The sequence below is a fragment of the Aquarana catesbeiana genome, linkage group LG03 (assembly GCF_042186555.1).
Source record: "Aquarana catesbeiana isolate 2022-GZ linkage group LG03, ASM4218655v1, whole genome shotgun sequence".
In the NCBI taxonomy this organism is placed as follows: Eukaryota; Metazoa; Chordata; class Amphibia; order Anura; family Ranidae; genus Aquarana; species Aquarana catesbeiana.
This window is the reverse complement of record NC_133326.1, coordinates 84,870,234-84,883,672: the sequence shown is the minus strand read 5'-3', so window position 1 is coordinate 84,883,672 and position 13,439 is coordinate 84,870,234. Positions and strand designations below refer to the sequence as shown.

The 13,439-nt window shown below is 40.6% G+C and overlaps 1 protein-coding gene across 1 annotated transcript in view; it reads left to right on the top strand.

Moving 5' to 3' along the window:
- Positions 1-13,439, top strand: part of PRTG (protogenin) — a 216,754-nt gene that overhangs the window by 77,387 nt on the left and 125,928 nt on the right. Inside the window, exon 3 of the mRNA XM_073618768.1 lies at positions 12,190-12,334. Coding sequence (XP_073474869.1) covers positions 12,190-12,334 — 145 coding nt within the window. The remainder of the gene's footprint in view (positions 1-12,189; positions 12,335-13,439) is intronic.

Sequence of the window (13,439 nt, the reverse complement as noted above, 5' to 3'; positions counted from 1 at the left end):
GAGTAAATGAGTAGTTTGGGGGTTTCATTGGTTAAAGCGGTAGTAAACCGCAGCCTTTCTTTAAAAGAAAAAAAAACCTGAAAAGACAATGGCATAATGTGCTAGTTTGCATCACATACTCAGTCTGACTGGCTGAGCCGCAATGTTGTCACTCCAGCGCATGTGCGTAGGAGTCACCGACACGGCAGAGAGCTCTAAAGGGATGGCAAGGGTATTCTGTCCCTTCAGAGTGCATGTGTCGGGGACATCACCGGCTGCATTCGGTGTGAATATCTCCTAAGCAGTGCAAGTTTAGGAAATATTCACTGTATCTACAGGTAAGCCTATCCTTATTATAGGCTTATCTGTAGGTACAAATAAAAACTTTACTTCCAATGTATTTTAGAAGGAACCTATGTTAGAAAAAATAGAGAGTGAATTGGATTGGGATAAAAGGACAGAGTCCAGGAACACATTGCGACTGTATTTTGAATTCCAATGTACTGTATTATTTTAGTATACTGTATGTGGAGTATGGAGACAGCAGTATGACCCAGTTCTTTTGTGTGTGCCAGCTGTAAATTAGTAGACTTCAATTTAAATGAAATGAACAGTTGCTATAAACAGCCTGTCAGATGTAGTAACTGAGTTCAGTTGCTCCCATATGAGATGCATTGATGACATCCCCTCCAGTCTTCAGTTTGGATGGCAAGAGAATTAAACTGAAGTGTGATGAATTGCTGCTGTACTGAAATAAATGTGTTACAGTGGATGATCAGTCTTCGGTGCTCATTCTAGCAGGATTGTACTTGAATGCCTGAGAGCATCCTGATGTCTGCTGCATGGACATACTGTGCTTTCAACACCTACGGGACTTCCGAGCTACTGTAGTAAGAAGACTTTCTGTAGCAATGTACTGAAAAAAAAAAAGGAAATAAAAGGTCAGTCAATCTCCAATGTAAATAATCCTTGCTACCTAACTAAAAGGATTAGCTCTCTGGTTTAAAGCAAACACCTTTCTATAGCCTCTGAAAGCAATGTTGTTTAGGCATTAACCATGCCTGGTTAATAACTGCTATGAAGGGCTTAGTTAACCATAAAGATATTCTGTTGCTTTCAGTCCCGTTGGACTGACATATGGATTCCCAGATAGCAAGCAATTGTGCTGCAAGTTTGAAAATGACTTACTAAGTTATTGCTAGACTTCACAAGTTTGTTGCATAAATGCAAGTCTGTATCGCATTACTCTAGATTAACTTTCTTTGCAAACATTCTGCAAGTCTGCTGCAAATTCTGGTTCAGTTATGTTGTGCAATGGTCATCCCACCACAGGGGTCACTGTGGCTGAGTTGTCATACTGTAGACTTGCAGAGCTTTTGCTGTAGACCAGGTGTCACTAAATGGCGGACCACAGTCCAGTTCCATCCCCAGTGGCCATTCTGCCCAGACCGCAGCCTCGCCAAGTAGTTTCCTGGGTGTCCTCTCCCCATCGCCGGCTCGCCCGCCTACCTGTCTGCTGCTGCCAATGCCGCTATGTTCACAGCATGGCAGGCGTGGCAGGTCCTTGTCTTCTTTAATATCGCTGAACTGCCCCCTTCCCACACTGCATGTCTTATTCACATAAAACATGAAGCGCGGCTGCTCTGGACAAGGGGAGGGACTTTTTAAGTTAAGAAGTGGGTGATTGGTTGCTAGGCAGTGGGGCGGTCCCAGCAATCAATCACCCATCTTTAACATGAAATTCCCACCCTTTGTCCAGAGGTGCATTAGGCAGCCCATTGAAATAAATAGTCTGCCTTAATGCAATGCACATTAATATGTGTTGATTCGCATGTGCTAATGCACCACAGTGGGCCCTAAGAAGAAGATTATAGGGTTTTTGTTCTAGTTTCCTATTTAACTTAAAGGAGTTGTAAAGTCTCATAGAATGCATTCAGGTGAAAAACCTTCTGTGCTGCAGCTGCCCCCCAGAGCCCCCCTTTTTCTTACCTGAATCCGATCGTTCCAGTGACAAGCACGAGTCCAGCAGCTCCAGCTGCTGTCTCGGGTCCTCAATGAATAGCTGCTGTCAATCAAATCCAGTGACACGGGAGCCGGGGGAAGGGCAGAGTCCTGCTTTCTGTGTCAATGGACATAGCAGCAAGACTCGGGAGCGCGCCCACACAAGTGCCCCCATGGAAAGCAGTTCCCCGAGGGGGCCCCTAATGAAGAGGAGGAGCCAAGAGCGCCAGACACCAGAAAAAGATTTGCTGGCCCATGAAGGATCTAATCATCTCTTGAGATCTGCAGGCAGAGATTCTACCCTTAGCAGAATCATTCTGAACCCAGAATTGTTCCTGTTTAGTCAATAGTCCAGTGGACAAACACTGCCCCTCAAGCAGGGAGCCCTGGTGATGGTTTATTTGGGGGAAGCAGTAGTGATTGGACATGTTTTTGTAACTTTCAGACCAATTAAAGTGCCTCTAAACCCCAAAAAAACAAAATTGTATGGTATTGCAGCTTACCAGTCCTTAAAGAGGATGTAAACCCTGATGGGTTCTACTTCCTCTTTTTTTCCCTGCAAAGTAAAAGCATAATGGGCTAATATGCATTGCATACAAGCCCATTATGTGCCACTTACCTGCAAATGAAGCCCGTGATGTCCCCGCTGGTGGCCGCATCCATCTTCACCCCTCTTCCTTCCGGGGCCGTGGACTCCGGCTCTATGACTGGCCAGAGTCGTGTGACATCACTCCCGCCCATGTGTGCGGGAGCCACCAGTCACGGCACGAGACCCTTATAAATGGCACAATTGTGCCCTTTCTTCAGTGTGCATGCTATGATGACGTCGGCGCAAGTGTACATGGTAGATATATCTCCTAAACCATGCAGGTTTAGGAGGAATTTCCAGTACCTGCAGGTAAGCCTTATTATAGGCTTAACTATAGGTAAAAGCGATGTAACTAGTTTTACAACCACTTTAAATGAGGTTCATGAGTTGTTGTTTTTTTTTCAATTTCTTTCCACCTGGGAAAATCTATTACAAGGGGGTTGAAGGGTAATTTACAAAAGTTCAGCTCACAGAAAGTGATAAATACACAGCATTTCTGGCAAGATTAAAATGTATTTTCTGTGCTTGCTAAAAATGTTTTTAGCCCGAAAAAATAAAGCTAATATGACCACCACATCTAAGGACTGGTGAGCTACAATATATTGATTTTTTTTTTTCTAGGGTTTAGTTATCTTTAATCCAGCTGAGAACAATCAGACAGGGCTGTTTGGAGGATCTCCATAGACTGGATAAAAATCTGTATACAAATGGCTCAATCGAAAGATTGCCTGTAATGCCTCGTACACATGATCCGAATGTCGTAAGACCGATCATACGACCGTTTTCGCTTAAAGAGGAGTTCCACCCAGGGGGGCCGTCAAAAAAAAAAAAAAAAATTAAAAGTCAGCAGCTGCAAATACTGCAGCTGCTGACTTTTAATTGGACACCCCGCTCGTCCCCCCCCTCGTCCCCCCCCTCCGCTCGTCGGCGCCGGCATTTCAACTGTGGGCGCCGGGCTGTGGCTTCCCAGCCTGGCACCCACTGCGCATTCGCGAGCGGCGCTGCGCGCCGTGATTGGCCGCTCAATCACCTGGGACCTGTAATGGGTCCCAGATGATTGACAGGAGGGAGGGAGCAGAGCGGAGCCCTTCCTGTGCCGAGGGGGAAGTGATGTCACCAGCCCAGGCAAAGGAAGAGGCAAACTACGAGGGACCCCCTAGCAACAGGCATTTAGAGGTAAGTGAAAAAAAAAAAATATCCAAATGTTTTTTTGTTTTTTTTTTTAGAATTTTTGAGGTATTTTTGTTTTTTTGGGTGGGACCTCACTTTAATAGGCGCAAGTAGAAATTGAATGGCTAAATAAAGTCACGAAAATTCTCATACGACAGAAAAAAAAATCAGAAGTGATGTTAATGTGTTGTAAGGTATTTATTTGTATTGAATTTTTGGATGACAACTATACTGACTAACCGAAAATTGTACGATCTGGAATCGTACGAGGAAATTTTCGTGCAGGCCTGATTGAATAAGATCGGATGAACGGTCGCGATCGGCTGTCGAAAGTAGTGTACACACGATCCGAAAACCGCACGATCCTTCCTCGGACGACCCTTTTCGTACTATATTCGGATCGTGTGTATGGGCCATTAGGCTGGCCATAGATGAGTAGAATTTCAAACGAAAATTCTTATAATTAAATAAATATTCTAGGAAAGTTTGTTCATTTTAATAATCATTAGTGGGTCAAATCAATGTTCGTTTTTGACCGCAGTGACAAGAAAATTCAAAGGTGCAGGGTGTAATTTTTTTTTTGAACAAATGAACTTCCAATGCCGCGTACACACTCCGACGGAACTCCGACGGAATTCCATTCAAGCGGTCTTGCCTACACATGGTTAAACCAAAGTCCAACCGTCCAGAACGCGGTGACGTACAACACGTACGACAGCACTAGAAAAAGGAAGTTCAATAGCCAGTAGCCAATAGCTTCCGTCTTGTACTTGCTTCAGAGCATGTGTCGTTTTTGGTCCATCGGAACAGCATACAGACGATCAGTTTTCCCAATAGGAATTGGTTCTGTCGGAAATATTTAGAAAATGTTCCATTTCTAGGTTCATCAGAATATCCGGAAAAAAAAGTCAGATGAGGCATACACACGATCGGAATAGACGATGAAAAGTTTCCGTCGGACTTTTTCCGTCGGACATTCCGCTCGTGTGTACGCGGCTTAACAGTGTATGTGGTTTTCGTTCAATAGAGTTCATTCATTCCAAAATTAAATGTTAAAAGCAAACAAAATCTTTCAAAAGACATTTGAATGTTCTAAGAATTATTCTATGAATTTTCCAAAGACTTTTCTCAAGAATTTTCATTCTGTCTATGGCCAGCTTAATGTTAATAGGTATTTGCACTCCGTCTAGCTTTGCAAACAACGTAAAGGATTTGGAGTATTCTATTTACTGTAGTGAGTTGGAGGTGAGTATCCATTATTGGACTTGTAAGTTTATATGTGAAATCTGATACTCTTTTTCAGATTCTTTCCCCAAGGCCTTGCAACGTGTAGGATGAGGAAACACAACAACTTTTAAATGCAATGAGTAGTAATAAAGTGTGACAGCTTTGGGAAGTAACAACTGTGTTTAAGCTTCTTTGATTTGTAAACCACAAAGCGGATTAGCATGTTTATGGAAGGAGGGGTATCCTGCAGATGAAATATACCATACATCTACATCCCATAAGTGGAAGCTGGAATTTACTGATAGTTATTAAGATAATTGCCGTTAGTCCTTATACTGTGAGCATTTCAGAATGTCCCACTCTACTCTTGTATTTTTTCTGCAAAAATGTACTTCTCCGTTCCTTGCTGGTAAAAATACAGATGCAAGGTCTTTTTAACATGTTGTATTCAGGTTCATATTCAGAGCAAAAAAAAAAAAAAAGTTCAAGTATAAACCAGGCTGTAGTAGAGGTCATTATTATACAAGTTTTTTTTCTAAATGAATGTTTTTTTTTTCTTTTGTTGATAACATTTTTCTAGTTAGAATTTTAATTTTTTTTTAATATAATGGTTTATATTAGAGCTGCACGGTTCTGGCCAAAATGAGAATCACGATTTTTTTTTGCTTAGAATAAAAAGATCACGATTCTCTCATGATTCTCTCACGATTCTCGCGGCGTAAAATCTTTCACATTATACAAAAAAATTAGCCTAACTTTACTGGTTCGTTTTTTTTTAAAAATTCAATAAAGTGTAATTTTTTCCCCAAAGAATTGCATTTGAATGACTGCTGCGCAAATAACAGTGTGACATAAAATATTGCAACAACCACCATTTTATTCTCTAGGGTCTCTAGTAAAAAAATATATATATATATATATAATGTTTGGGGATTCTAAGTAATTTTCTAGCAAAAAAAAATGATTTTAACTTGAAACCAACAAATGTCAGAAAAAGGTTTAGTATTTAATTGGTTAAACTTCCCTTATTTACACACCAAAGTGTATTCCTTTGATCTAAAGGACAAATTGTTACAATGTTAGTTCCACTGCTAAAGAATGTTGTGATTCTTCGTAGACTGCCCAGTTGTTGTTTTTTTTTTCCTTTCTTTTGATGGCTGTCGGTTTCAGCAGAGCAGAGAGAATTCTCTGCATAGAAAGAATCGGGAAATACTTTGTCAAGATCGCAAGGGGGAAAAAAAATTGCGATAACGATTCTTAGCGATTAATCGTGCAGCTCTAGTTTATATGCATTTCAGTACTTGGAGTATAAAAGAAAATTGATGAATTTGGCAGTGCTGATCAATGCTAATGCAATGCTAAGTAGTATTTTTTTTTACCCTCCCTGGCGGTATGATTATTTCAGATTTTAGCTGCTGAAAGCGGTACAATTATTTTTCACAGAAATTTGGCGTTTTATATTATAGGCCTGTAATTCTTAGGACTAATTCACTTAAATCTGTCCAAACCAGAGTCTAGTAGACATCCCGCGTATGATAAAGTTTGAAAAATGAAATCAAAAATTATTATATAATAAATAACTATAAATAATTATACCAAATAATATTATAATGATAATAAAAATTATTCAATAATGTAATCAAATCAAAAACACTGAAATTTGCTCAGTTGCAGAATGGTTGCTTTAGTTACTTTTAGTGTTTGATGACGGATTTCCCCACAAATCACTATCACTCAATTCTGCAAATGATTCTAATTTATTATCGCTGTTTTCTAGCTGGTCTAAAGCCACTTTTGATGTAAAGGGACAGTTTTGGTTGCTATGGACAATCTCCAGTTTCCAGGCAGAAAGAACACTTTTTATAATATAAAACTGCATGCAGGACACTGGACAGACCACTAGGGACAAAAGGGGATGTGTAATTATTTGATACTGTGTGTTTCACTTTTTGAATTTGGCACCGAACTCCGTCCCCGTGCGTCGCAACGCTCGGAGGGAACGGAGCTCGGCACTGTGAATCGAGCGCGACATGGCGGCTCGCCGATCACAGCGGGGAAACATCGCAGGATCCAGGGGACAAGGTAAGTATGCTCTACATGGATCCTGCGATGCGATCCCAAGTCTGGCTCAGGGATACCGCTTTTAGTATTGAAAATCCACCCCGAGCCAGACTCGGGAATACCGCCGGGGGGGTTAATAAGGATCTTTTAATAAAGCATGCCAAACTACAACATAGAGCAACCAGCCAGGTGTTACATTTTGGACAGTGAGGCTTCATGCACACTGGGCTTAAAAAAAGTCTGTTTTCTAGGGAGTAAAAAAACGCTCAGATAGAGCATTTTTTGTACACATTTAGATGAGTTTAGGAGAGTTTAAAGGGGTTGTAAAGGTAAAAATTTTTTCACCTTAATGCATTCTATGCATTAAGGTGAAAAAACTTTTGACAGTACCGCCGCCCCCAGCCCCCCCGTTTTACTTACCTGACGCCTCGAATCTTCGCTCCTCGTCCTCGTCAGCTTCATTGCAGCTCAGCCTGGTCGCTGATTGGCTGCAGTGGATGGATTGAAAGCAGCGCAGCAATTGGCTCGCGCTGCTGTCAATCACATCCGATGACGCAGCGCGCCGGGGGGCGGGGCCGAGTGATACAGCCAGCGGCTATAGCCGCTGGCTGTATCACGGGAGCGCGCCCGCAAGCACTCACCACCGTGCGAGGGAGCTCGCATGAAGGTGGTAAATGCTTGCGGGGAGGAGCTGAAACAGCCGCCGAGGGACCCCAGAAGACCAGGTTCGGGGCCACTCTGTGCAGAACGAGCTGCACAGTGAAGGTAAGTATAACATGTTTGTTATTTTAAAAAAAAAAAAAAAACAACTTTACAACCCCTTTAACATTTTTTTCTGCCTCCAAGCTCCAATACGAAACGCGATCCAGAAGGGTTTTTTTTCTGCCTCTAAACGTTGAGCTCAAAATATGCCTGTTAACGCCCTAATGTGCATGAACACATAGGATAACATTGAGCTGCTTCTACAGGCACAACACAAAACTCCTGTGGAAGCAACGTTTTTTAAGCCAGTGTACATAAAGCCCAAATGATAACTAATTGGCTGCTATTATACACACCTTTTCCTTTTTAAAGGATAGTAGTAATTTAATCGTTTCAGCATAGATACTGTATATTGTAAATGATGTAATATTTCAGTAACAAGCAGACTTAACATTTCATGCTAATGCTGGAAACTTGCTATGTTCAGTGTAAACATGGTCATATAGGAATGGCTGGATAGTTTGGATGACTTTTGACATGCATGTTCACTATTCTGTGAAAGTTGGACAACTCTTTTGCCATTGGAGCTTGAGGCAGTTATTGGGAGTGCCACAGTTTCAATTTGTTGTCTGCAAATATTTGCCATTATGATTGTCCTTCATGAGATTGTTGTACACGATAAGTATTTTGCATATTACTCAGGGTCTGGTATTTGACCATCTGAAAGTTGGCCTCAAGTAAAATAAATACTCTTGGCTATTAGCCTTTCTATAATGCTGACAACTTACAGAAAAGCCAATAGACTCTGCAATATTCTTATTCAACTCCTGAAGTCAGGTCCACTGAAGTTCAGCAAACCTCTGTCTTCTGTAACCCTTCATACTTCCTTTCTAATATTTTCTTCTCTAATAATCCTGATCTTCTTATACTCCTCATCTTTACTTTATTTCATTTGCAGATTTGCAGGGTCTGGTTGCTATTTTGTAAATGACAGCAGCATAAGAAAGATGTGAACTAAGATATTTTTTGGAATTTACTTCTGCTTTAAATTAGAGCTGCACGATTAATCGTTAAGGATCGTTATCGCAATTTTTTCCCCCTTGTGATTTTGACAAAGTATTTCCCGATTCTTTCTATGCAGAGAATTCTCTCCGCTCTGCTGAAGCCGACAGCTGTCAAAAGAAAGGGGGGGGGGATGGGCAGTCTGCCAAGAATCACAACATTCTTTAGCAGTGGAACTTAAGTATAAACATTGTAATGATTTGTCCTTTAGATCAAAAGAATACACTTTGGTGTGTAAGGCTATGTTTCCACTATTGCGTCCCCAAGGTCGCGCGATTTACACAGCGACTTTGCTATGCGATTTGTGATGCGATGTCATGCGACCGGTGAAAACCATGTGAGAGCGAGTTGCACCGATGTCGGAACAAAGTAGTGCAAAAACCTTTTTTGGAGTCGCTGTGACTTGAGTCGCACCAATTAGAATGGGGACCATTCATTGAAATACATGGGTTTTGACTCGTCATGTGACTTCACATGTGTCAAGTCGCACAACAACTCACAGTAGTGGAAACAGAGCCTAAATGAGGGAAGTTTAACCACTTAAACACTAAACTTTTTTCTGACATTTGTTGGTTTCAAGTTAAAATTTTTTTTTTTTTTTGCTAGAAAATTACTTAGAACCCCCAAACATTATCTATCTATCTATCTATCTATCTATCTATCTATCTATCTATCTATCTATCTATCTATCTGTATATATAGATATCTATATATAGATATCTATATATAGATATCTATATATATATATATTTTTTTTTTAGTAGGGACCTTAGAGAATAAAATGGTGGTTTTTGCAATATTTTATGTCACACTGTATTTGTGCAGCAGTCGCTCAAATGCAATTTTTTGGGAAAAAATTACACTTTAATGAATTAAAAAAAAACTAACCGGTAAAGTTAGCCCAGTTTTTTTTTGTATAATGTGAAAGATTTTACACCGCAAGAATCGTGAGAGAATTGTGATCTTTTTATTCTAAGCAAAAAAAATTATGATTCTCATTTTGGTCAGAGTCGTGCATCTCTACTTTAAGTGAAATTTACCATAAGGCTCAGTTCACACTGCTGCGACTTCCAGTGCAACTTTGCATTGCGATTTGCTTGCCACTTGATGCTATGTCAATGTGACTTCGGTGCGACTTTAATGTTTTGCAACTTTGGTTTTGATAAATCATAAGAATACAGAGTGGGGGAGATTTACTAAAACTGGTGCGCACAGAATTAGGTGCAGCTGTGCATAGTAACCAATCAGTTTCCAACTTCAGCTTGTTCCCAAGCTTTATTTTAGATTGACATTTTATTTATTATTTATTTATTTATTTCAGGTACTTATATAGCGCCATCAATTTACGCAGTGCTTTACATATACATTATACATTCACATCAGTCCCTACCCTCAAGGAGCTTACAATCTAAGGTCCCTAACTCACATTCATACATACTAGGGACAATTTAGACAGGATCCAATGAACCTACCAGCATGTCTTTGGAGGGCATTCAACCAGTATCTGCTGAACCGGCCAAATTACAATCCATCTATGGCCAGCTTTAGAATACAGAGGACAACTTGAAAGGCAGATAAGAATATTTAAGTGCTTTTACATTAAAATCTGACTGCTATAGGCTACTGTTCCACTTTTTTTTTCTTCTAAGCACTTTTTATTTAGGAGGCCAGATATCATTGACTAGGTGTAATGTAGTAGAACACACCAAATCCATACTTTGTAAGTGGCATCTCCTAGGAAGGAAGGCTTGCACATTTCTGACTGTGTGTCTTTGTAATGGATGTAGGAATACAGGTGGTGTGAACATGGTTTTAGAAGCTTTGGGGTGGGACATTTGACACAATAGCCAGTGTTGTTTTCTTCAGGTTGTAAACTCGAGAACTACCAACATACTAAAAGTAAGGGGTAAACTCCTAATAAAAAGGCAATTATATTTACGGTGTTGTGAGGGAGATTGTTTTCACGAACAACATTACCCTGTATATAGCTTTGATGTGGGTTCTGTTTTATGGTTTGCTTGACCCATCATACCATTGCTTTTACAGTTTGGGGTTTAAATTGACATTTACACATGCAGAAAGTGTAATAACAGATTGCACTTCACAAAAGACTGGATTACTATAGACAGTATACTTTGGCTGAGGACAATAAGCCCACCAATAGCAAAACAAAAAGATAGAAGAAAGACACTAATTGTGAAAAGAAATGCCACAATATTACACATTTTTACTGTATCATTGGGTACTAATCATGATGGAGTAATTATCAGCCTGTTATTATCTGATATGCAGTGTTCAAATAGCAAACATAAAGAACACATGGTGATTACCATATGAATTGCTTGCAGGCACATTTTAAACATACAGGAGACCATGCATAATACATGGGATCAGTGAAAGGGTGGATTTGTATGAAATCTCTTGCTGCATTGTTATTAATAATTTCTCATAGTTACCGTTGGCCATTGCAGTATACTTTTGCACATTTACATTGGATTTAAGTTTATTGTTTATGCATTAGCTTTAGACTTGAATCTTAGAAGAAAGAGCTTACATTAACCTGATTTTGGCATTAGGATATTTTTCTTTTTTTCTGTGTGTTGCTAAAGCTTTTAAGATTGGAGGTTGCATAGAAAAGACAAAAAATAATGGATTCCACTCAAAGGCTGTTTGTGTTTTATGTAAAATGGAAGCACAGCTTGCTAATTCAGTGTCAAAGAAAAGAGATGCATTTTGGGATGTTTTTTTCTGCATATTGACAGGATATTGTATTTAATTTAGGTCTTTCTTAGGATTGTCCATTTGTTTTATTCATGCAGGGTAGAATTCTTTGGTTCGTGGCCTATAAACAACACTGGTGATATGATTACTATAAGTGTAAGCTTTTCGTAGTAGTTGGTTCGTGAGCATTTAAAATCACACTCCTGCTAGGGTATTTTTCTAGGTTTTATTCTCTGCCATCCCTAACCCCAAGCCAAGCTTTTCTCTATATTTTTGCTCCCAAGGAATCCTTGAAATAGTTTTTAGGCTTTGGCAAACCTCTGCTAAAACAAATTAATCGGAGGTCAGGGGGAAAAATGCACCGTAACTTAGTGGTCAGTAGGAAGAACTCCCCCCTTAAAGCGGTGGTCGGGTTGCCACCCTTTCAGATAGCTAAAAAAATATTGGGGTCATGCCACTGGTTCTCTCAAGTGGTGTTAGCCCCAGAAATATACAGGAGGAACTGTTATGTTCCACAGAACCCTGAGAATGGCTTCCCTAGCCAGCCATGTACAGGTTGATTATGTAGACTATCTCTCAGAATTCTGGGGAGGTGGTTCCACCATAAAGCATTATGTAATTTTGTGTCATATGCTCCAGGAAGCATATAGTAACAGGGTTGTATTTTTTTATTTCAGCTATGCCTGCCTTTGAAGAGCAGCCCGTTTCAATACAGGTTCAAGAAGGTGGAGTGGCTCGGTTCTCCTGTAAAATAACTGCCAATCCTCCAGCTGTTATTTCGTGGGAACTAAATCGCACTGCCCTTCCTCTTGCCATGGACAGGTAAGTGCACAATTTTAAAGAAGAATCAATTTGTTCCCACTAACCTTGCTTCCCGATTAAAATCACGGTGGGTGGCAGATGTTGGGGAGCTGTAGGATGAAGAACAGGATGAGGTGTTGGATTCCTGTAGATTTGTGTCTACCAAGCTTTCTGACCATCTCACTCACCTGTACATTTTACATAGGTCCCTATTTAATGCCTATTTGATTATCCAAATATCGGTCCAAATTACAACCCAGCATTCCCCAGATGCGGTGAAACTAAGGGCACCTTGTACCATCTAATGTGGTCTAGTCCTGTTATCCAAGGATACTGGACGCAGGTGGCCAAATTCCTACACGATTTCCCACTAACCCTATGCCCTAAGCCGGTGTTTCTCTTAACTCCAGTCCTCAAGGCGCCCCAACAGGTTATGTTTTCAGGCTTTCCATTATTTTGAAAAAAGGAAACAAAATGAAAAGGCACCACTTAAGTAAAGCTGTATGATTTTAATAAACAAGATGCATTAAAACACTCAAATGGAGGTATCTTTAAAAAGGCATAGTGAAGTCCAGTGGAACGTCAATCTCCTGTAATGGCTGGCAATATCAGAGTCTTCCTGTAGGGCCGTGTGGAGCAGAGCCGGCGTCCTGTTCACCAGGAGTCTTCTGGCTTCCGGACGGGAACCAGAGTGAGGTCTGGAATGCAGTCAGCAGGCCTAAGAAGAGGGCTGGAACGCAGCGTACGGCGGGATGACGTCACGGACGCAGTTTTTTGCGCCAGTACCCCCCCTGTATGTTTCTTTTATTTTGCACAGGTGATTTGATAAGTTTCACTGCCTTAGTAATTACCACAGCCGTTTCATCCGAGGGAAATCCTGAAAACATGACCTGTTGGGGCGCCTTGAGGACTGGAGTTGAGAAACACTGCCCTAAGCTATGCCTATTGGGCCTTCTTTCCACCTCAGAAGAGGTTAAACACCTTCATACTTTTCTACACGAAGCACTCTTCATGGCCAGATTGTTAATTGCAAGGGTTTGGCTCAGGGAGTCTAACTGTACAGCACTGGATTGTGGCCATTAACAATACATTACCCTATAAAAAGTCCTATACATTCATAGAGGGT